Source organism: Colobus angolensis, unplaced genomic scaffold (assembly GCF_000951035.1).
Source record: "Colobus angolensis palliatus isolate OR3802 unplaced genomic scaffold, Cang.pa_1.0 Scaffold95, whole genome shotgun sequence".
NCBI lineage: Eukaryota > Metazoa > Chordata > Mammalia > Primates > Cercopithecidae > Colobus > Colobus angolensis.
The window spans coordinates 8265266-8291209 of NW_012123487.1; the positions used below are offsets into that span (position 1 = coordinate 8265266).

The 25944-nt window shown below is 38.3% G+C and overlaps 1 protein-coding gene across 1 annotated transcript in view; it reads left to right on the plus strand.

The window, feature by feature from the left end:
- The first annotated feature begins 13084 nt into the window (after positions 1–13084).
- ERBB4 (erb-b2 receptor tyrosine kinase 4) overlaps positions 13085–25944 on the plus strand; it is a 1169376-nt gene continuing 1156516 nt past the window's right edge. The window contains exon 1 of the mRNA XM_011932361.1: positions 13085–13463. Within this exon, the coding sequence (XP_011787751.1) occupies positions 13382–13463 (82 nt within the window). The 5' untranslated portion in view covers positions 13085–13381. The remainder of the gene's footprint in view (positions 13464–25944) is intronic.

A 25944-nucleotide genomic window follows, 5' to 3' on the forward strand; every position in this document is an offset into this window, starting at 1 on the left:
TGAAGTCAGGTAGCGTGATGCCTCCAGCTTTGTTCTTTTGGCTTAGGATTGTCTTGGCAATGCGGGCTCTTTTTTGGTTCCATGTGAACTTTAATGCAGTTTTTTTTTCAATTCTACACAGCATTTCTATGTCATAGCCATCCGTGGGAAATCATAGGGATCCATAATGGTGCAATGCTTCAGTTGTTCATCCTATCATGTCTATCCTATGGGACAGTTTAATCAAGCACCTAGCATAGCAGCTCCCCAAGATAAATGATCAGTAGTAACAATGCATTATAATATCATGGTCACAAAATTATGGTGATATGGTTTCATTAAAATCCATGTGATTATTTGTTTGAAAAAGTAAGTATAGAGATTCTGTTGATACAAGTGATGTTTTAACATACAAAGCTATTACTTGGGCCTTGCAAACTCTACAAAGTCAAAAAAATTGTGTGTCAAGTCCATCCTAACTGGGGTCTGGATCAAGACCAGTTATACTTTGATCATATTTTCTACCCACATAGACCTATTAGTCAAGGTATAGCTATACTGGCTGTAGATATAGCATATGTTATGTATACATTTGGGCAACAAACTTCTTAAAGATGTGTTTAGGGAGCTATATAAGCAATCTCACCTCTGTCTCTTAATGATTGTGTTGTATATCTGTAGGTAAGAGCCCTTATATCTTTTATAGTTGACTTTGGCAGGCAAAATTGATTCCTCCCTTACCCCTACCTCAGGAAAGTTGTTCCAATTTTGTTGCTTAGGAACCCATCTGAGGGCCTGAGATTGAAAAATAGCTGTATAGAGTCATGAAATTGAGTAATTAGAATACTGAAGAGCACAAGCCTCTGTGATACAGTATAAAGAACATTTGTCTTGGTATCTAAGGACTCAAGTTGAAGTCAGGCCTTACTAGCTGTCATCATGGAAGCACACCTATTTTTGATTTCTTCCTGTCTAAAAGGGATGATAATTCATAGTGTGATTGTAAAGTGCCCAATTTATGTTTTAGATGAGAAGCTTCCCAGCTCTATAATTTCTGGTGTCAATCTTTGACAACAGAGGCTATCTATCTGTCTGTCTTGGTCTGAATGTTTGTGTCTCCCCCACATTCATATGCTGAAACCTAATCATCGACATTATGGTATTAGGAGGTGGGGCCTTCGGGAGATGATTAGGTTATGAGGCATTCATGAATGGAATTAGTGTTCTTATGAAAACTCCAGAGAGCTGCCTTGCCCCTTCTATCATGTGAGGTTATTGTGTCGAGGAAGGTGTCATTTATAAGCCAGAAAGTGGATCTTCACCAGAATCTGGCTGAATCTGCCAGTGCCTTAATCTTGAACTTCCCAATCTCTACAACTATGAGAAATTAATTTCTGTTGTTTATAAGCTACCCAGTTTAAGGTGTTTTGTTACTGCAGCCTGAAAATACTAATATATCATCCATGTATCACTCAATCTACCTATTTATTCATCCATGTATATGTATGTGTGACATACACACAGTAATATACCTGCCTAATGTTTAATATTGGATATCAAGTTAAGAAATAAGCAAATTCCTTGACAGCCTGGTTTCTAGTTGCATCAAGACATTGTCTTAAATCCAAGACCTTTTTCATTAGGATGAAACATTTTTGGAATATAATGTAATATCCCTGGGCTGAAGACAACTTCCTCCACGGCAAATACCATCCTACCACAAATAAAAAGAATCCCTGTTGCCTCTCCTGTTAATAACAAAAAATTTTATAATTATTCTCAGAAATAACTCCTCAAAAAGATACAATCAGAGAGTATCAGTTTATAGCACTGAACTTTTGAGACATCCCTTAACATAAGGGCCCATCTCCCTATTGTTTATCAGCTTTTTTTTCTTTAATTGAGATGGAGTCTCTCTCTGTTGCCCAGGCTAGAGTGCAGTGGCACAATCTCAGCTCACTACAGCCTCCGCCCCTGGGTTCCAGCGCTTGTCATCCCTCAGCCTCCCGAGTAGCTGGGACTACAGGTGCACATCACCACACCCTGCTAATATTTTTTGTATTTTTAATAGAGACAGGGTTTCACCATGTTGTCCAGGCTGGTCTCGAACTCCTGACCTCAGGTGATTCGCCCACCTCGGCCTCCCAAAGTGCTGAGATTACAGGCATGAGCCACCGCACCCGGCCCTATCAGTTATTCTTTAAATGAATGATAATGTGGTATAAAAGAGTACTAAATAATATTGTTTCCTCTACACAAGGTGTACACCCTCATATATTTATATGTTGTACACACATATATATTTATATATATGAGTGTGTATACCATTTGTGTACACCATATAAATATATGGGTGTGTACACCGTAAATATACGAGTGTGTACACCATGTGTATTAATTCATCCTTCACTAAATAATTCTCACTATGTGGAAAATATGTCCTATACCAATGAAATAACAAATAAATATACATACACACAAATACATACTCTTGTTCCTGAAATAGGCAACCCATTGTATTGTAAACAAAGTGACAATAGGTGCTATGAGGACAAGCTGACTTCACAACCCACTTGTTGGCCCATGTGGCTATGCCACTTGTTCTGACATCATCTCTTAAATCCTGAAAATAAATCCAATATCAACACTGTATCCATTGTAGATCCTCTCTAGTAACCAGAGAGTACAGGGAAACAAATTATACATCAAGGCCTTTTGCTGTGCTGTTTGGATGAAACAAAAAAGGAACATCCAGACTCATAATTTTAACCATAGTCTCTTTCCCCTTGTTCTTTCACAAAAAGACAGCAGAATTTGTTCCTGTGTAACAAACATGTTTCTCATGTTTTGAAAATATTTACTGAGGATTTTTACATCCCAGTTTTTCTTCCAAGAATGCTGAATCATGATTGCTTTAATAGGACAAAGCAAGCTGACAGCCCACATACAACCTGTTATCAAGACACTCTTGAAAATATATTCTATTTCTAAATAGTTGAGAAACTTGTGTGTTTTTTTTTTAATTCTTTACCATAAAGCTCTCTCCAATTGAATTGCCCTATTCAGCACAGTGCATACTTAATAACAACCACTTTCCCTTCAAGAGAGACTACAAGGGAAGTGCCTGTTTATTTAGCTGATCACTTAGTTCTTTGTTGCCTGGCATAGGGTTCCATTGTACATGAAAGGCACAGAAGCAGTACCCCCATCCTGAATGATTTGTGCGGTGTTTTTAAAAACATAGTGCCACGGAGTGAATTTCTATTTTGAATTTTTTGCTTTGTAGCCTTTTACATTATGTCTTAAGCTTGCATTACTTCCTAAAACTGGAGTTGAAGTAAAGAATAAAGAAGATAGCATACATCTTAGAAGGTTTTTATACTGCTATTCTGTGTTAGGTTAAAAGTAACCACTATTGGTGACAAGTTTTCTTTACAGGTGACATAGACAAATTAAACAGATTTCTTCAGTTGTAAACTCTATGATGCTGGGAACCATTTTATCATTGCACTTTCTCACTCTGCTCTGTAGGACAAGAGTAGTAGTATAGAATCAGTACTTAATGCACCTATATTAGAGCTCTTGTAAGAAAACTTGAGTCTAATCTTCAGGGGAAAAATGTATATATATGAATATGTATATTCATATATTTACAAATATAAATATATGAATTTAGGGTATCTGTTAACCATCTATTGTGTATATTGATATTCCACATGAATATACACAGTAGATGGTTAACAGGTACCCTAAATTGAAGTTATTAAGGGGTGTTGGAGAGATTGCCAGCAGTCATCAGAACCAAATCTCATGACCTAGATTTGATCCAAGGTTGCTTTGGAAACAGAGGCTTTTGATTTGCTTTTCCTAAATTCCTTTGCTTAGGCTAAATATATATGAAGCATTTAGTGTTAGTCTGAACTTCTGATGACACTTTAATCATGAAAACAATTATCTGGCCACTGGATGCCACTGTTGCTCAACCAGAAATCAAAAAGTGGGAATTCCTGTGGCAATATCATATTAGACAGTTAAAGAGCATTATTGCTATTAATGACTGTGGATTTATGCTCCTGAACTATTTTTCTTGATGAATGTACTTTTTCTAGATGAGTTGCACTTGGTGAGGGCAGGCAAAGTTGAGAAAATATGTAAATGGTTAGCAATGAATTTTTTGGTATATTTTACTTTCACTATCCTGCTACAAAAATACTTATTTTCCTGCTTAGTGTACTGTAGCTGACAGTCTCCATTAGTTATCAGCTAATGTTGCAGAGTAAGACCAAACAAGGTGTCATGGCCTCAAGCTATTAGAAGGGCCTCTTCATCCTAACAAAGACCCTGGGGTGAAAATAGTTTGCATGAACAGTCACTGGAATATTATTCAGACTCACTAAGCACTGCATTGCAGATTGAGAGAGTTACACAGCTTCTCCATTATACTAGGCACAAACAATTTTAAAATACCTTTAAAAAGTAACATAAAAATTGTTCGTATTTGAAAAGTTCATACAACACTTGGGAGGAAAATGCTGAAGTAATAAATAAACATGAGGTCAGTTTAGGAACAACCATAATTGCTTTGTATGACAAGATTTGCATAGCAAACATTTTTGATTAATGTACAGTGAAGGCCACTGGAATGAGTACCAAACTCAGTATCTTTGCAGTATCTGTGCCTTCCTATCTTGAAGGTAAAGATTTAGCTAGGACAATTAGTCATTGTTTACTGAAAGGCAGATAGAGCCACAGTTCCTATTTAAATATTTGAAATTATTTTTATCTTGCTAGCTATGTTGATTTTAGTTATGTGGTTAAAAAAATAAAAGTGCCAATTTTACATTAGCAGTAAATTTCCACTATTCATTTCAACCATCTTTAGAAAACATGTAGGTGAGTTTTATCAGGAAGACCCTTTTCAAGTCATAAATTTGAATTTATAATACCTGTGCATACATGCATGAAAGGTTTTAATGACCTGAAACATCTATTTTTTCCTGTTATTTAAAAATATAATACCTTGATAGTCTGTCTCTTGACTGGCTTTGTAACTAACACTTTGTTATCATTGATATTTTCTGGCCTTACATAGTGTAACAAAATTCTGTACTCAATACATTTTTTAAAAGGTACTCATTTTAAATACTTATTTAAAAATACTTATGTTTACTTTCTTCCTCATTACAAAATATAATGTAACATAATTATTTTATTTCAAAAACATGAATACTTCAGGAGGTGTGTGAAAGAGTAATGAGAAGAGGTCATATTACATTGAGAAATATTTACTTTGGGATTTTTTAAATGTCAGTGCCATACCAAACTGGCAGAAGTCAATGGAATGAATGCCAATCAATTGGAAAAAAGTAGAAAGTAATTTTTCCACTTTATAGTAAAATATTGGGTAAAATTGTATACATTACATATAAATACCTATATGTTACTAAAATCTCACAGCAAATACAAAGAGATAAGGTTATTCTTAAATGTAGTCATGTTAAGACATAAATAAAATTACTTTTTAGTGGTAAATACTGTCATTACTTCACTCTCTTTAAGTAATATTCTGTGAGAGTCATGATGCAAAAAATATGACATTATCCTGAAAAGAATACTAGAGAGATGGAAAACATCTAAAATTATCATATTTTCAGTATGATACATAACATCTTCTCCAATGTGTTGGGAAGTTACTAAATGGAATGATAAGTAGATGCAGTCAGACAGTTAGTAATTCCATTTGCCTAAAAGTATTCATTTAGCAAAGTCACATTAAACTCCATAAAGCAGACCTCTCCTACTCCCCCATTCTAATAAACAATAAATTATTGCAATTGTTTTCTTTTCTTCCAGTATTTGATTAGACAAGGAACATTTTTCTTTCTCTATCAGCGTTTACCCAAAATGACGACATAGAAAGAATAGTGAAGTCAGTATGCCGCCAGGCTGGAGTGCATAGAAAGAATGTGAAGTCAGTATGCATGTATTACTATGATAACTATTAATAACTTACACTGTTATTACTATTACTATTACTATTTATAGCAGTGTGAAAACAGACTAATACAACATCAGAGAAAAGATATGCCAACTAGGGTTTGTTTTTCTAGTCCTATGGACCTTTATAACAAGTCAAAAGGGAAAACATGTATCAGTCTATTAACATAAATTGATAACTATCCTTCTGAAGAAAATACATAAATACCTCCACACATCATTTATTATTAGTGTTTTCTCTCTTATCAAACATAATCAGTTTAAATTCTGGCTTTCAAAAATTATCTCATATTGCTTTGTGAGATTTAATAATTCTGGCAGCTTTTCTTCTGGGCCCTCTCCCCTGGTGAATTGCAGTATTAAATGTTTTAGAACATGAAATATTCTTTGAAGTGTATAACCCTGGAATGTAGAAAATTGTGATTTACTTGGGGCCAGGACCAAGAAGAGAATCTTCCAGATATCTTGGGCCTTATGACAGATTTTTCAGAGACAAGGAGAGGCTTGATAAGGGTAGAGGCCAACAAAACTGGAGAACTGCAGTAAACAAAAGAAAACTGGATTATACTAAGAGGTAATTGATCAGGCAAGGAGGAAAGAGACAATTAAAATGTAGGAAAGGACTTGATGAATTTAGGATACTTTCTAAACTCTTAGAATATTTTTTATGGAACTTCGAAGATTCATCCATTCCTATGCAAACCTGAGAAGAAAATACATCGTTTCTTTTTTTTTTTGAGACGGAGTCTCGCTCTGTCACCCAGGCTGGAGTGCAGTGGCCGGATCTCAGCTCACTGCAAGCTCCGTCTCCCGGGTTCACGCCATTCTCCTGCCTCAGCCTCCCGAGTAGCTGGAACTACAGGCGCCCGCCATCTCGCCCGGCTAGTTTTTTGTATTTTAGTAGAGATGGGGTTTCACTGTGTTAGCCAGGATGGTCTCGATCTCCTGACCTTGTGATCCGCCCGTCTCGGCCTCCCAAAGTGCTGGGATTACAGGCTTGAGCCACCGCGCCCGGCCTGAAAATACATCGTTTCTAAAGGATTACTTTGGTTGACCATTTGGCAGGAGTTCAAGAAAAATTCTAAGAGCTCTTTGTGACCCTAGTCAAAATAACATCCATTTTGAGGTGCATATTAAATGTAATTTTAGACACTTTTGATCTATTGATATATTAATTATAACATGATTAGACTCTTTGCAGAGTTAAGAATATAAAAGGAAGCATAAGATGCTATCTGAGAAAGAAACTAGCAAACTTTATCTTGATACAGATTTCAGGCCAGACCGTAAAAAGTAACCTCAACTCTCATAGCCTCAATAAGTAACCTCCTGTGTAACTTATTTTTAAATATACAGAAAAGCAAAAAGGAGAAATGTCTCTTTTCTTTCTAGTTTTTAATTGGCAACTGCTATTGAAGGTTTTCTTTCTCTTTGAGCTTACACAGCAGTACAAACAGTTATATGGATCACAATATCTTGGTTTTAAGAAACTGTATAAAACAGATACACAACAGAAAAATATTTTACTGGAAAAATCTTTCTGCATAATCTTTTTGGAAAATATTACTCTTTCCACAGGTCTTAAATTGTTTTATAGTTTCAACCACAAATCAAAAATGTCCATAAGAACTTGGACAGGCATTGGTAATTGGACATAAAAGCAAAACAGATTTGATTGATTTATGTTCAGTCACTCCTTCTTAGCACTTGAAAAATTAAGGCTTAATCATGCACATAGAAGGAAAACAATGCTTATTAACCAAAAGTAAAATAATCTTGGGAACGTCCACCTAGAATATTAAATTAAGGCAGCAAAAAGATCATTTAGGTTAACATGTATTTGTGCATTTAAAACATATTTGAATTTTTCAGTTGTTTTTGGCCGTGAAACATTGAATGTCAACAAAATATCAGAGAATTCCAGAACTCAGAGGGTTAAGAGGAAAGGCATTATTTCAAGTGCTAAGTCAACAGACTATTAATAACAAGCAAAATCTACCACCACTGTGTCTGTCATCTGCTTGATTATCATAGTTCTGAACCTGGTTGATATTTACCAGTTTCTCCTTGGCTGAAAGAGTGGTAAAGAGCCCAGGTCTTGATCACTTCCCAGTAATACAGAAGTCAGCTTATCTGCACATTTTCCTAAGGCATCGCTACTATCTGAATATTTGTGTGTCCCCAAATTCACATCTTGAAGTCCTAATCCTCCATCTGATAGTATTTGGACATAGAGTTTTGGCTAATTATATCATGATGGTGGAACCTTCATGAATGGGATTTCAACGTGATCGCAAAGAAGAGACACGGGAGTGATTCTCTCTCTCTCTGTCTCTCTCTGCCATGTGAAGATATAGCAAGAAGGAGCTCATCTGCAAACCAGAAGAGGGTCCTCACCAGGAACCAAATCAGCTAGCAACTTGATCTTGGACTTCTCAGCCTCCATAATTGTGAGAAATAAATGTTTGCTGTTTAAGCCACCCAGTCAATGGTATTTGATATAGCAGCCTGAGCTAAGAATGACAGTTTAAGGTGTGTTCATCTGGTGTCCCAGATGAAGATGTGTGTGTGGGTGAGTGGGGGTAAAGAAGAAGGAATGTAAGAGAAAATTAAAATATATGGGAATTTTGATATGCACTTAGTAGGTGAAGAGTAAATCAGAGACTTATAAAGTATTAGATTTGGGATGTAACAAGCCCTTTCTTTAAAGGTGAGGAAATGGGCACAGGTATATGAATTGAATTGCTCATGATCACAAGATGACTTAGAAAGATAAGGAGGAAGATAAAACACAATAAGTGAAATTATAATTATAATATTTTTAAACGTTGAGAAGATAATTGATTTGTAATAGAGTCTTGTTTTCTTTTCTTACTTGACATTTGTCCCAAATTTATATTTATGGCCAATGGCAAAATATTTATAGCAGCAAGCTCTAATATGACCTTTAGGGAAGTCTTAGAAACAAGCTGAAGATTGGAATGAACTATAAGACGCTGGGACAAAGTCAGGGATCTATAATAATTGTACACTGAATTCTGAGTTCAATGTGTTCCTTTCCCCAAAAAGAAGCATTCTGTCACTCATTATGTCAAGACTCTCCTTGAATTCTATTAATAATGGAAGAAATGAATTGGAGAAGGGGATATAAAAGAGCATCATAGGATAAAGCCGTCTCTATATTGAGGTTACAGCTTCAACCAAGGGAAAGTGTCAGAGATCTGGAAGGAAAATAAAATAATATGGGCCATAGCAAGATATCTTTCTCAGGGCATAATGACCTCTATGATCTCTCTCAAGCTGGAGAAGTTCTAGTCCCATTTCACACTGTTCTGGTTTCAGGTAACAAAAATGAAAATTGAACTAGCTTAAGGAAAAAGGGAACATGAAACGGCCACAGGAAGAGCTTGAATATTCTCCAGATCCATCTGAGATTTCGATTCTTTCAAACAGTAGCTTCATTCTCACCACGGCCTGGTTATTCCTATATAGAAGGAAAGGAAAACTAGATGTGAAGTTTTAGATCTCAAAAGCTATCCATGAAAGACTGGATATAAAGTCTTTATTTCATTCATAAAAATACCAGATAAAGGACTCAGTGGAAGTCCCATCCAATTAACAGTGACCAAGGCATTTTACTTGGTTCAACTTGGTGTTTGGAGTGGTCCAACTTAGAGCCAGGGAGGGGGTTTGTTGCAGCCTGAAGGTAGATCCAAGTTAAACATGTGAAACTGAGGAAGGGGCCGTTTCTAGAAAGGGCACTGAAGGCACTCAGCAGATAATTCCAGGTATTCATCCATGGCTTGCTAAGTAACACATTGAGTTACCCACATAATTTTTATGCAGGTTGCGAGTAACAGCAACACATTCTAGTTAGGTCCCCTAATAGGGATTTATTATCAAGCTATATGGAAAAGTAAAGAAATACAGAGATCCATCTTGGCCTCCAACTATCCAAGTATCATGTCCTTTCTACATCAGCTAGCAAATATTCCCTACTCTGGTGTTTGTTTCTTATAATGATTTAGATGAGATGGGAAGCAAATGAGGGTAGACACTGAAAAAATTGATTCTTGACTCTAGCTCATGACTTCTTTCTCATCCTCTGGCATGCCCATATAGAGTACTATCTTCCTGTCTACATTTCAATTTATCTGAGCTAGAATCTGATTGGGTAGACAAGGCACCACCAAATATATCACGCTTTTTTTGGTGAAAGCTTTTATGTCAAATCATTTTATAGGCTGCTGTTCAGATATTCATCTGTGGCCACATATCTAAAATTGTTGTTTCAGTGTTAGAACCAGTAAAATGGGGATCAAGCCAGAACAAATAGAATTAGAAGGAAACTGAGGGTATGTTGGGTAATTTAATAGGTGAATACCTTGTATGGGTTGTTTAATATCCACAAAAATATATAATGTTTTTATAAACCAACAAATATTAATGGAAAATCCTCCTTTGTTGAGAATTATTCTAGAAGATATGGGTGAGACCAGGGCATATAGAAGATACTCTGTCATATAAAAGCTATTAAATTGACAGGGGAACAAAAACTATCATAATTGACACAACTATAAAAAAATCCAAAATATTCAGGCCATTAAGTTTTTGCCCTTCAATTTAAGCTAAAATATGCAATTCATTTATTCACTTTGTCTTTTTGTTGTTGTTGCTGTTGTTAGAGATAGAGTCTTGGTCTGTCTCCCAGGTTGGAGTGCAGTGGCACGATCATAGCTGTGTAACCACTAACTCCTGGACTCAAGCAATCCTATCCCCCCCTCAACCTCCCAATAGCTAAGACTACAGGTGTGCACCACCATACCCAGCTCATGGAAAAAAAAAAAACAAACATTGGTAGAGATGAGGTCTCACTATGTTGCCCAGGTTGATCTGGAACTTCTGGCCTCGAGGGATCCTCCCACTTCAGCCTCCCAAAATGCTAGAATTACAAGCATGAGCCACCACACCTGGCCCATTTCTTCACTTCGTGCAACATAATTGGCATCAGAAACCAGACTTTTTTTTTCCTTTTTCTTTTTATTTTCTTTCTTTCTTTCTTTCTTTTTTTTTTTACTACAGAGACTTAAACTTTTCCAAAAGCAAGACGTTTTGTTTTTCTCATTTAAATTGTCGTTCTAGGGACAGAAAGTAAGTTTTGAAAAGAAGTAGCTTTTATGGAAGAGAGGTGCCTTAGAATTTCAAAAAGATTTAAGGAAAGGGGAATGAAGAGAGACTGAATGAAAGAAGAGAAAACAGAGAGAAAGAGTAATAAATAAAAAAAGAAAACAAAGATAACCCCAAAGAGCAGTGTGCACAGTTCTGCTGCAATCAGTACCATTATGGTCAAGTCACTGTCATCTGCTCTAGTTCCTTCCTGCCCTAGGCTGCTTCTGGTAAAACCGCATGCTCAGCTTGTTTGGCGTCTTCATGGAGCCTGTTATTTGCTGTGGGTCTAAGAAAGGGAAAGCTTCAGGCTTCAGGCATCTCTACTTCCTATCTGTTCTCAGCTCCATGGAAATTCTTAAGGGATGGAGCTATAGATAAGGGAGTGGGAAGTGGAGATCCAGGTCTCAAATGAAAGGCAGGGTGGTTTGATTTTTAAGCTCCCCTGATACTTTTTATTTATATATTTGCTGCTTGTAGAAAAACCAAAAAAGGAAAGTGATTCATACATAGAATGCCTGTACAAATAGTAACTAATAACTTACTACCCCCAGGAGATTCTGGCCCTTGCCAGGGTGCGGTTTCAGAGCTGTAAAAGGCAAAGGATATGAACATTGATATGACCCAGTCCCAGAATATTTTAGATTCAGAAAAGGTCAGAGACTTTCATAACTAGCAATGACCTCCGGATTAGGGACCATGAATGTGCAGAGTGAGGACAAGGAAACGGCCTAAAGCTGGGTCTACTGTAGAATAAGCAGAATCATTTAAGGTTAATTATGTTCTGATGTGGCCTCCTTAAATACTTTCAGGTTGGGACAATTTCTAGCCCTTTAAGATTAAATCAATGGCTTTGGACTAGAATCTGCTTAATAAGAATGAACTCCAAAGGTGAAAAAAACAAAATCTAAAAATTAAAGGGTATGGCTTTATAAATGTGAAATTTTAGTTTGGCTCAATGTCGGTCAGTTTGGAAATGTGGGAATAACTGGAGAGATGGCATAACTAGGGGCGGGAGGCGGGGCGGTGATTATACCCCTACCACCACCTAATCCGCAGGGGCTACCAGTTACTTACTGTGCACACTTTTAAAGTACTTTCTAATTGTGGACCATGAGTGGCAGAGTGCTGAGGGCGGAGGCTTTTTGCTGAAAGCAACATTGACTTTTCTTTAAGCACCGTGGGACAATGGAGAAAATGCTGACTTGTTTTTTAAAAAAATCTTTTCTGTAAGCGCCCTTCCGATGGTCTGTCCACTCTGCGGGCCAGCTGTCCCAGGCCTCTGCCAGGGAGGGAAGAGGAGTGCTTCAGTGCATGGCTTCGGTGAGCCCTTTAAATCCAGCTTACCCCGCCCCCACCAAGCGGCTCCCTCTCGCTGACAGGTGTTTTCCCAACTCCGGAGGCCTAGGATTTTGGGGAGTGGCTGAACCAATGAGGTTTCCCTTTGGGGCGGGGGGCGGGGGGAAGGGCGTGGCTAGTTGGGTCAGCGCATGGGCGGGGTTTGCGCGGCTGAGCAGAGCCTGCCTGGTTGCGTGGAGGGTTGTTTTATTCCCACCGCCCCCCCACCTTTTTTTTTTTTTTTTTTTTTTTTTTTTTTCTGGAGTCTTATTAATTTCTCTGTGGGCTGCAGCTGGAGACCGCGGAGCGTTGGAAATGACGCTCGGAGCTTTAATTACCGCAGCCGCCGGACAAGTGTGAGGAAAGCTGACAGGAAAAAGAAGGACGGGATCCGGGGAGAAGCGAGAAGCTCCCCCCGCCCCGCTCCCCTCCCGATTTGGACTGGAGGTGCAAGAAAACTGAAGAAGGAGCAGAACATAGCCCGGCTGCGGGGAGAGGCCGGAAACCTACCGCCTCTTTGCAATCAACTTTTTTTGGAAACCTTTCGCCCCCCTTCCTTTTTTATTGTTGACCAACCAGTGAGAGAGAGAGAAAGTGAGGAGGCAGCGAGCAAGCGAAGGCTCACGCGGGGAAATAACTGCACAGTCCGGCCCGGAGCGCCACGCGCACACACCGAGCACACTCCAACACACGCACACTCGCCCCCTCTTCGAGCCCCGGCCCTGGACCCGCGGGCGCGGACTCGGTCGCCCGCCCTGGGAGTCGCTACACCGCGCGCGCCGCGCCCGCCCCCCTCGCTCCCCCACGCGTGCCCGGCTGGGGGATTTCCTCCACGTGCCCAAAAGGGGGATATGCCATTTGGACATGTAATTGTCAGCACGGGATCTGAGACTTCCAAAAAATGAAGCCGGCGACAGGACTTTGGGTCTGGGTGAGCCTTCTCGTGGCGGCGGGGACCGTCCAGCCCAGCGATTCTCAGTCAGGTGGGTTCCTTCTGGCGCTCCGGTCGCCGAACCTGCCGCCGCCGGCGGGGCTGCCTTGAGTGGCTCCCCTGCCCTCTTCACCCATCCCGGGAGGCGTGGAGGGACCGCTCGACCGGGACTTCGTCCCTGGGCTCTCGGTCGCCCCTCTTTCCATTTGAAACTTACCCTGTATGTGTGCCTGTGCTTTATTTATCGTGAAGAAATCACCCTGAGCCCCTCTTTTTTCTCTCCTTAACCCCCTGTTTTTCTTTCCCGAGCGTTTTGTGTGGGAGCCTAAGCGGTATCCCTTCTGGTGGCGCCTGTTGTTCGGGACATGGGAGACTCAAATCCCCAGTCAGAGGAGACTCTCCTGTCCCTGTCTGGTCCCTGGAGGGGGGAACCCGCACCGCCGGGGCCGCGGAGGGCCGGGGTCCTGGGGAGGTGCTGGTTGGGCCTTTCCCGAGCCGAGCCTGAAGGGCGGTGGAGAGCGGCGCTCAGAGACCCGGGCTTTGCACCTGTGTGTGCTGCCGGCGGCCGCTGCGCCCCCAGTCGCCCGAGCCTTGTGGGGTCAGACGCGACTCGCACCCAGCCCAGGCAGCCGGAGTGCAGCTGGCGGGCGCGCCTCGGTCCAGGGTCTGGAGCTCTGGGCCTCTTCGGCCGGCTTCCCGGAGCCCTCGCCCCATTGACTTGAGGGGCGCTTGCTCGCCTGCATGACCTCTTAAAAAAAAAAAAAAATGCTTGGCACACTTGAGTCAGAAGCCCGGCCTTCCCGTCGGTTGCGGTGTTTGGCTCCTGGAAGAGTTCTTCCTGTAGTTCAACTTGCTATTGGCCGGAGTCCTTCAAACTTGTCTGTTTACTGCCTGGCCGGGCTGCGGAGCCTGCGGGTCACTGGATCCACCCGAGGCGCAAGCGGCGGCGGTGGCGGGTGCGTGGCCACTGCTTGCTGGAGAGCTCGAGCCCCAGGTACCTGGGCAGGCAAAGGGCTAATTGACCCCGAGAGGCAGCGCGGCGGGGTTGGAGCGCCAAGGCTTGCAGGACTAATGATAACACCTGCAGTGCAAGGAAGCTCAAAGTTTCTGACACTTGAGTTTCCTGGGGATGAAAGTGGAACGGGAGAGGTCTGAGGAGGACCGGTGTCTGATGCGGCCAAGGGGTGCCTTTTGGAGAGCCAGGGAGATTTCTGAAACCATTCGGGGATGGTGACTGGAGCGTGGGAAGTAGCTTGAGGTGATAAAGCCCCCGGGAGTGGCGATAGGGAGCGCTTTAGGCCCCCAGAGGGTGTCCTTGTGACCTCACCAAGAAAACAGCAAGCTGTAGTTTTCCCGCTCCGCCCCCGCCGCCGCCTCCTTTGCCTAGTAAACAACAAGTTACAATCATCGAGGCTTTCAAAATGACCTTCGAATGGCACATGTGCGGCGTTTTGTGCTGGCTGTTTGCACCCTCCCAATTACTCCGAAATTCTTCACGCATACCAGGTCCCGCGCTCCAGCCACCTCCGGAATCACACCAACACGGACTTGACATTCCAAGCGGCCTCTTAGATACATCTCTTTTTATCTCCCTCCCCACTTCGAGTCCCTTCATATTTTCCCTCAATGGGTTGATTATACACATTGACCCATTCAAAGGCAGTGGCGACCGACATGCAGGCTTAGCGGAGAGGAATTTCTACGAGGCGATCTACTGGGGGCTGGCTGGTTCAGCCTCTGCCGCTGAGGGACCCCGCTCCGAGTCCGCAGCAATTTGGTATTAACTGTGCGGCTCCGGGTTGAGCTATGCCGAAAAGCCCTTTTCAGAATTTCTGCAAGGAATGTAATCCAAATTAGTTCTGCAGCTGTCCTCTTCCTCGTCTCAGGCGACACCAGCTCGCGCCCTCGCTCGTCTCTTCTCGTTTCGCTGGGCGAATTGTCAGACCCACAAGTGAGCCCATTTAGAGCGCGAGGATTAGCGTGCCATTGTTCCGTGTGTGACTCTGTACTTGAAATTCTGGGGGCACAAAGGCGAGTCTCACTTGTTCAAAACACAAAGTGATCCAGATGAAAGGGCCGTACAAAGAAAAACTCTCGGGTGCATCCCTGGTATAATTGCAACACGCATACTAAGGTGATCCATTGGAAACTGTAAATGCCCCGGGGACTTCTTTTTTCATTCTCCCCCACCCCCACCCTGCCGCACCTGGCAGGGAAAGTTCAGCTGGTTTTAATGCAGTGCTATTATAAAAACAAGTTACTGTCTGGGGTATGAGTGAGGCTGTGTGTGTTTGTGCCTATGTGTGTGTGTGGCTGTGTGTTCCCAACTAAATACATATTGCGCGTCTCCCCTCTCGCGGTTAGCAGTCAGTAGCAGTTTGGAGAAGTTTGTTTTGGTCCAAATGAGAAATTAAGTGCGGATAAGTAAACTAAGCTGCCAGAGGGCGACAAGATGTTGAGTGAATTGCTTTTAGATGAAACAAATTAAGGAAACGAGGGAAGACAATCTGCTTCTCGCATTATTAGACACGCTTGGGGTTCAGGGGAAAGTGGCATATTTTTGAAATGCTAATTTCTTAAGAAGCAGAAGGAATGCACCTTATTTACTGCTCTATGTGAACAGAATAAAAATACAGGGCGGGGGATGCTGTTGTATAGATCTTTAAGATATTTTTAAAAATAACTGTAACAGAAGAGGACCGTTTTTTTCTTTTGCTTGGAAAAAATTCAGCTTTAGAGAAGGTGATTTTTTAGAAATTCTAAAGGACGTCTCATTTTCAATTATGCATTTTTAGATATATTATATCTAGATATATTATAACCAAAGTCCCTTTATGTGGCAATTATAAAGCCTTTGCTAACCAAAGGAATAATTCTAAAATTTATGTCTTCCTTGTATAATGGAAAATTATCAATATTACCTTTGTATTGAAGAAAATATATAGTAGTATTGAGGTGGTACTCATATACCTTAGTAGATAAATGAACAAGTTCAGTTCTCATTTCTTTTTTGCAGGTAACTCAGTCTTGCTTTTCATTCTATAAAAGTACATATAGCTTTCTTACATGTTTAAGATACATCATTATATCTCCAAAATCGTGGGGTTATTTTTCATTTGAGAAGAAAAATGTTCATAAAAGTTAACTCATGAAAATGGTGTTAAATATATTTTAAGAAAACATCAATTCTCTTTCTTACAAGTGTTTACTGTAAGCACATCTATGGGCACACTGTTTTCTTTTTAATTTGAAATTCTCATATAGGGGCTTTTTAGAAGGTGTTATTTTTTTCTTGACAATGTGTCTAAATAAGTAAATATCTATTAGAATAATTGCAAATTGCTTGGAAATACTGTAAATGTTCTGTTGTGATGAAATGACTCCGGTTATATCAGTATTCCTTTTTTTTTTTTGCTGTTAAACTCAACTGCTTTTATTTATTTTAATCATGTATGCATAGAAAGTGAAATTTTGTTGAAAATCAAGGCACTTACTGCTTTATATATATTTTTTCATTTAGTCACTGGAAATGTGTCTTAATTAAGAAATTACATTAGAATATTTATCAGCATGAACTTTGTGAAAGATTTATGCATTTTTTATTCTAACTTGAGCACAGTATGTTTGCATTGGCTGATTTTTAGAGTTTGCATTTATTTGATGAAAAATCATATTTCCTCCTCAAAGTGGATTCAAATATTTAGTATTCATGAGCTTTCATCCCTTTGGTTTTTAAATAGAAGTACTATTTATCATCTGTCTTACGCATTCACTCTTTCTGTTACTATAGATTCTCTCTTTACATCTAAGTATTTATTGAGTTTACATGTGTTAATATGTATTTTCCCTTCCACCACTAAGTATATTGTTTTTGTGTGTGTCTTTCCCAGCAACCTGCCACTCAGCCACTGCAGGAGTCCTCTGAGCCAGTTTTCATTCTTTCTGATAAATCTGATATGGCTGGTTGGCCAGACAATCACAAGCCATTCCATTGCTCAGATTTATTCCTGAAAGAAAATAAAAAGGCATCGATCCAAGATCACTGGCACATCTTAAAAGCCTTGACTCCAAGGCCAAACCTTTCCACAGAGAAGTCCCTCTTACCCTTTTTCTTTCTTTCTTTTCCACTCTTGACCAAGGAAGGGAGGTGGACCACTGCCATTTAAAAAATGCTAGTGAGGCAATGAATTGTGCTATTTCTAAGTACTCTCTGAAGCTTGATTAGAGCCACCTTGAGATTAATAGCTATGCACAGTGCATATTTTAGACAATAAATGGAATTAGGATGGCTTAAACATTGCAATGCTTTAAAGTGGTATTATTTTTGTATTAGATCAAGCTGGTTATTAGGAAAAGTTAACATGTTCTTAAAAATAGCCAGAAGTTTTGGCTTTATATTATAGTGTTCTGCTGCTGTTGGATATCCATGTATAGTTTGTAAATGCCTAAAACATAAATGAAATAAATGATCAGAACAGATTTTCTGATACCTGCACACTTGTTGGTACTTGCTCTGTTTAATTTTACCAGTTTTGAGAGACGCTGCTTTGTAGAGATGCTAATATTTATACTGAAATTAGTTTTTACAGGTTCAAGCCTACAGCTGTTCTACAGAAATTAATTATCAAGCAGATTCCACTGTTATCTTTTACAGTGATCTACTGAGTATCCTGTGCAGGGTAAAATTTAATCATATTAACAACTTTTCTCCAGGTTATATCATTTTAGAGATGCTCTATTATGTTACATTTCACCATATGGAACCAAATTACACGTTTTATCTAATACTCATTTTCTGAAGTATTATAAATATTGGCAGTCAGAGTTAAAACCCTACTTTTTATGATTTCTAATATAGCTATTGACTGGAGTTTCCAGTTTATAATGAAAAATAATCCCTTTTTATGAAAAAATTTTAGGTCACTGTTTCCTGAAACTGTATGTCTTCAACATAATTTGAGGGAGACTTTAATTACCTGTTTTGTGGTTAAATGGGACACGGGACATAGTCACATGGTTTAAATCAGGATTTCTACCTTCCAGGGACAGTTCCTTGAGTTTCTTAATACCTTCAGCAACTCACTGCATCTCTTTGTGACTTGGCTTCTCTGCCTGAGAGAGAAATGCATGTAATGCACTATTTCCGCACTGTACAGTTTTGTGAAAATGACTTTAAAGTCTTTAATATTGAGATAAATTACAGTAAATTGTTTTTATAGATGTAATTTAAATTGCACATGTAATGTAAAACGTGTATACCTATATTAAGAAACATAATGTAAACTTTCTAGCAAACTGTCTCTGTCAAAAGAGTACCTGTCTAATGAAATAAAGAGGTTATTAACTCAAAGGCATTTGTATTTGACGGCAATTTCCCCAAAATATTATTTTCAGAATTGTTCTATGGTCTCTTTTTTCTGAGTTGTTGGTGATTCTGAAATGTTTGTTAAATAAATTGCCCTATTTTCTAATTCTGTAATCAAGCTTTAAGGCCACTTCCTTGTTTTCACATTTGATACTTAATCTAGTGCTTTATATTTGTACAGACTTTTCAAGAGAGGAAAGCTGTCCCCTTTTACAATATGGAGTTGAAATATGTGGATGTTTTGGTAACAAATTCTAAAGAGGCTATATAGCATGTCATAATTGTTTTAGAGTTATTTCCATTTTGAATTGTTCTGCAGGCCTGTCACTTTGCACAACTCCAGGGGGCAGCAGCCACATAGACTTTAATAGGAATAGTGCATGTCTTAGCTGTGGGTAGTACAGCAACAGCTCTGCTATTGTGTGATACTAGCGAATAAAGCACTAAAATAAAAGTTAGAAGGTTTGGGTTCTGCTCATACAATCATTTGTTATGTGATCTTGGATTAGAATACTTGTTTCTATCTTAGTCTCCTTACCTTTATTAGTGTAGCTAAAAGTCATGCCTAAGGTATTAACAATTTGAATGTTTTTAATAATTCAATTAATTAGAAATGGACAGTTTAGAATTTTTAGAAAAAAAATCATTGGTTTTTAATTATTTTTGTAAGTGGATCTCTTTTTTTTGTTGTTGTTCCAAGTCAAGTCATAGGCATAGCCCTTGTTTCTAAAACAGGTGAAAGGGTAAAATAAAAAGAGAGCTGCATAGTTAAGCTGCAGGGAGAAGCCAGCTTTGAGTCCCCTGCCATTGACATTCCCTCACTTTCCTTCCACTGTTGCCTCTACTCTCCTGTACTGGTGTCATAGAAGTCCACTAGAAACTACTGATGTAATCCAGTCATCTTATTTTTTAGGTAAGGAAACTGACAGCACAAGGAAGTTAGATAATATAAGCTAGTGGCAGCTCCTGACACCAATATCACTTTCTGTAGCATACATCAAAGTATTTGAGAAACCACTGACACATAAAAAAAAAAGGAAACAAAAGGTTATGTTGCATCAAAGAGAATTGAGAAACTGAAATGAAGACAAATGGATTGGATCCACACTCCTAATTATCATATTGTGTAGTTCTTTCTAAAAGAAAGACAGTGGGATCCTCATGATCATCTTTAATTTATATTTGGAGAGTAATCATTGATTGCATTGATAAGTTATGGCACATGAGGAGTAAATAAATAAAGCCACTTTTTAAAGACATAGTTCTATAAGAGGATTTCTTTACCTGGTTAGGTCTATGGAGACATAGAATCGTGAATTCCCTAAAAGTCACACAGGAGCCCACAGTACTATCTGTGTATAATAGCACTTTTAAGAGTTTCTTTTTTTTTTTTTTTAACCTGGGCTTTAAGAAGATGTCCAATAAGCAGAAAATGGTTATTTTTTCCATTTTAAAAATAAATAGTATGAATGCTGAAATAAGATGGATTGTAAAGGATCAACAGTGGGTTCCTCACCACCAATTAGTTGGTGGAGACCTTTAACCAGGATATCCGTGGGAATATGTCAGATTCATCTAGGCCCATCCTTGGACCTAAGGTTATCATTTTTACTGTCTTGGTTGGACCATGCTCTTTCATAATGGCCCTAAGACAGTTCTATTCTATGAGCAAGTGCATAAGCAAACCTTTAAGTACTGACTATAAATTTATTTTTATAGCACCTTTGCCTCCCTCTAGTTGGGTTCTGTAAGATGCTACCTCTGGGCCTTGTGACTTTGCACTATTTTTGACCTAACCTTAATGCTGTCTGGTTGTAGCTGAGTTCCCTCCTGTGCCTCAGCCTTCTTGGGCATGATAAGCATTCTTACGGGCCCGAGTGACAGAAGGGAGGTTCGAAACTTGTTTTGGCAGGAAGAGTCACTTCCCGTTAGAAACTGGAGATGAAAGTGGACCCCCGTAAAAGATTAACATGAACACCAAGAAACTTCCTGTGCAATATCATTAAACCTCTCCTATGAGAAGTAACTCAGGATCATTACTATTAATCACGTTATTTCCAATATCGTAGGGGTTACTGAAGTGTACTAAACACCAATAGGAATATGCAAGATCCAGTTTGAGTCCTGAGAGTTAAACTAAAAGGACTCAAGACCAAATGAAGATTTATAATATATTTCATTTGGAACATAGTTTAAATGTGTTAGAAGAAAGTGAATGGTGCAATAAACACTCTTGTTTTCCAAAATGATTAGACTTGTAGACAATCGGTTTCACCTGCTAAATCTTTACTACTCTGCTGACCTTTACTTACCCTGGTCCCATGTGCTTCTAGTATAGGTGGATATCCACGTGTTAATCTTTCGAATACAAGTGGGGATCGTAAACCTGCTTTCAAAAAATGCATGTGCTTGTTTTCTCTCCTCTGCTGGGGTTATTTCATGGCTGGTTAGGACTGAAAAAAAATTGACGACAGATTCTCCAGGCTCTGTGACTATATCAAGTATAGCTGTGACTTGAGCAATAAGTGGTACAGTCTTCTATTTCAGGATGGGTCCCCATTACTATCAAGGGGATGCCTAATAGAGATCATGGGTGGCAGTGACTATTTTGCTGTAGGCAAACTCTTACTGAAATCTTTGTCATTATTTCCTATGCTTCTCTGTGGGCATAAAGAATGTGAGAATATGAGTTTCTATAGGGATCTATGAAAACCAAATAAAAATGCAACAGAATAATATTTATTTTATACACATACTTTCATTTTCAGGAATTCCTTTTGTCTGGTAATTTTGTCTAGAACAGAGCACTTAAATAAGTTTGTTTTAAAGGAAAGTTGACTGCATAGGCATGTTAAAATCTACTCCCCAAGATTTTTGTAAGCAGCATCTGGTCCTTAGAAATCTCAGGCAAGGTTATTGCAAGATCCTCTTTATGAGTCGTCTTCTTTCATGCCCTCGTACCTCTAAAATCTCCTTCTTGTCACTGTCAGATTACCATTTCTAATATTATCTTAGTTTTTATTCTGAAACTTTTCATGGATCCCTTTTGTAATTTCAAAGCCTGCTAAAACTGTCTTCTATTTCCTTTTAAATCCATCATAGGGTCTGTTAACACGTATTCTGTCTAAAAATCAGACTAACCTAATCAGTATCTCATGACTCTGCCTTACTTATTGTCCTTACTTTTGCTGATCTCTTTTCCTGGAATTTGTGACTTACTTGGTGCTTCTACCTGGCCAAACTTTTGAATCTTTTAAGTTTTACTTTAAATTATACCTCTTTGTTACATCTTTCTTCACTGACTACCCTAGTCAGTAGTCCTTCTCGATATCACTTATCTGGCATTTAATCAAACCAAGCAATAGTTGTGACTTTTTAAGTACCAAAGTTTATATCCTCTGCAGAGACTAATGTGGTGCCACATACATATAAACTCTTTAAAAATATTTTTTTACATGAATGAATAGCATACATTTGCAGGAACAATTTAAGCTCATTCATGGATGCTTATTATTTGTAATTAAACCATATAGTGCACAAAGTAAGTCGTTCTAATAACAATTATAAAATTCTTAATAATAGATATTGGACATGTTTACCCTACAAATTTCTTTAGTTGCTTTCTTGAGCTTCCTAGGGTTTTTCTTCAAGTAGAGTGTTTCTAAGACGCTGTCATTCATCCCTATGCCCATTTTTAGAGTCTACCCATACTGTGGTACAATTTCTGTTGGTTTTATTTTTGGCAAGTTAAATATATGTGGGATGTGGATACCATTTTTAAACATGTAAATATTTTATAATTCAGTATTTTAATATTAATGGCTATTTTGCTATTTCTTACTTATCTGCCATTAAAACATTTAATCAATTTAAGCAATAAGAATGTCCTGATCCACCAGTGTGTTTCAGGACCATGTTAGGAACTGAAGAGGAAATATAAGAAGCTCAAGATGCCAGCTTTTTCTTTTAAAGAAGAATTGATGAGGCCAATAAAACACAATATAAAAATATGTTATTAAGTGATTTTGCAGACTCTTGGGAGGAATATTTGCCTTCAGGGAAATGTTAATAAGTATTTCATGAAAAAGAGTTCCAGATAGAATCTGGCATTTTCTATTCCTAGATATATGTGATAATACAACTTTGTTATAACTAAAATTTCTCGATATCTTAAAATAGACAACTAGACATGCTTACCATTTTAAAAGGAGCCTATAAAGGAAGCACTTGCAGTATAACTGAACTGAGAGGTGATGGGGATTCTCTTAGTTGCTCTTTTAGATGATTTCACTCTACATTCTGAAAATGGTTGAAATGATTATATTATTTATAGAGTCAGAGTCTACCAGGGAAAATGCACTTCTAGACATTTCTTCTCAGGTTACCAGATTCTAAGGAACCGTCAACATTTCTAGGCCACTAGGGTGCACTAATTGTACCTTAATTTTATATTTGCCTAAAAGAGTTAATGTAACTTTTAAAATTACCTAACAGTCTGCTGAGTAATCTATTAATGAAAAAATCGGGAATGGAGATATTAGAAACTTTGTCTGAAATTCTTTTAGAACTTTCCTGACCTTTTTCACTTTAAGAATCCATGAGAAGAAAGTTTGAGACAGGGATTATTGCTCCTATTTTGTAGATGAGGGACTAGAGATATAAAGTAGTATGTAAGGGTGAAGCCTAACTGGTGCACTAGTCTGGTCCAGTTACGTGCCTGCCCTGTCCTGAGAGCCAGCTGGCTCTGCCTTCTGCTTCTGAGACTCTTGCATGCCTTTCTCACGGCAACAGAGGCTAGTTATGCTTCTCAAAGGCATGGTTTCTCCACTCTACCTGCCCACTGTGCAAGAAAGGGATGCTTAGCATGCCAGATCTTTCTGCCTTCAGGTCAGCAGCTCTTTTTGCTTTCCCTGTAGCCACATGAAGAAACTTGTCTAATAAATCTGTCAGTTAAGGAGTTCTACTTTAGGTTACTCTGTAGTTTCTCCTCCATTGTATTCTCCAGATTTCTTTCTTTGTCATATAAGCCTTATCTTGAGAAAACTTCAAATCAGGGGCATCTGCAAGATTTGGGGATCTGCATTTATACAATTTGGGGAACCTCTTTAAAAACAGTATTGAAATAGAAATACAAATTAAGTACAGGGTCTTGTGAAACACCAGTACAATAGATGGGTTCTGAAGCTGAAGCTGTTTTAGAAACTTTGTGGTAAATCTGCCTGTTGTTGAAAATTATACATTTTAGTAATATTGCTCTTCCATTAATTCACTTCCAGTGAATTCTGGGTGTCATAATACAATTTTTTGAATTTTTTCTAGTGCACGTAGTTAGTGTCCGTTATTAGGAAGAATGCATTGCTTTGAGAAGAAAATTATTAGGTTGATGCAAAAGTAGTGGCAAAAATCACAATTACTTTTGCACCAACTTAATATTATGTGGTGCAAAATCACTATCTGGGTATATCTTTAGATGAAATAATGTACTATATAAAGATAAGTTTTAGAATATTTTCTCTTTAAATATGAATGTGCCTAATCCAGGTATAGATCTATTTTCTTGACATCATGTTTTTAAGATAGTTTATTTTTAGTACTGTCTCTTACACACTACTGTAGTTTATAATGGTTGGATGTAATTTAAAGGAACCCTGCCAGTATGGATATATAAGAGTTATATTATTAAGGTCCTACCCCTTGAAATATAGCTTACTGGACTCACTGGATTTTTAATCATTTGTTATTTAGCGTGGATAAAAGTCAACCTTTGACTTTTACCCTCAGGCTAAGTTAAATGTGACCATTTTTAAAAATAAGAAAATGGCCCTATTCCTAATTTTTAGTTCCCATACAGTTTACAAATACATATTTACTCTGGTAATACAGCTTTGCAACTAGCAAAGCAGTTGCGCTAACACCCATATATATAGGTGAGGAAACAATTAACATCCACTAATGTTTAGCTACCTAAACTATTTTAATGTCATTTTAAAATTTTTAACTAGAATAGATATTATTACTAGCCATGAATGAAACAATGTATTTCAGTTAAAATCAATAGAGAGTGTAGATCCTTGGTAATATTTTTAACTAATATGTTAACACATTTAAGAAATAATAAAAAGATTAGTATTTCAAGTCACAGTTTTAAAAAATATCAACTAAACAGTTAATAATATTTCCCAGTTGTTAACTTCAAATTTAGCAGCCCATTGTCCCTGGTGATATATTGAAACCTTTAAAAATGTACTTGGAATAAATGGAAATGGAAGTGATTGGTATTCAGATATAATTCTTTAGTGGCCCTTTTCTTTCTTCTAAATACAGGATGAAAATTGAAAGTATAAAAAGCTTCAAGATAAATTGAAATAGACAAAACATTTTATGCAACTGTTGGTGAAAGGGGCATTCATTGTTGTTTTTTTTTTTTTTTTCTGTTCTTACTGTATTGCTTGTGGCCAGAATTAGCACACCATGAGCCAGAGAAAAAGATAAGACAAATAGAATGGCATGCAGCTAATTTTGTTTGGCAAATTTAGATCTGATACATGCTATTTCACTCCTACAAACCAACTCAGTCACTCTTTGAGAGGTACAGATGAAGTTTGTCTCCCACAGTTTAACAGCTTTCACTCAATATTTATAGGCTACATAAAAATAAATTTCTGTAAGTAACATATTTCTTACTGGCAGGATGAGCTTTGTGAAGGCAGATTTATTAATGAGGAAAAAAAGGAGAACCAAAAACATTTCAGTTGTTCCAGATCTGCAGAAAATAAAATGCCTATATGTCAAAATATCAAAAATAGTTTTGTTTCAAGGACATATATAGTGGACTTTTGGTATTCAAGATTTTTTACTAGTGAGTCAGTCAGAAATCCCATTATTTTATGATAATTTTGTGATTTGAATCTGGTAGAATTTCATATTCTGAAAGTAGTCATTCACCTACCAGATGAGCCAACAGAATAGAATCCACTGTAATAATCAGGAAGTTGCTTAAAACAAAACTTAAAACCTTGGTCTTTGTGAAAAAGTGTTATCATCTAACAGAGTAAACTTTAGTGAAATTTCTTAATGAGGTTAAACTTGTGTGAGAAAATGTTCACCAGATGTGTAATATTTGTGGAAATGTGGTTCTAGAGAAAACCTGGAATTTGTACAATAATAT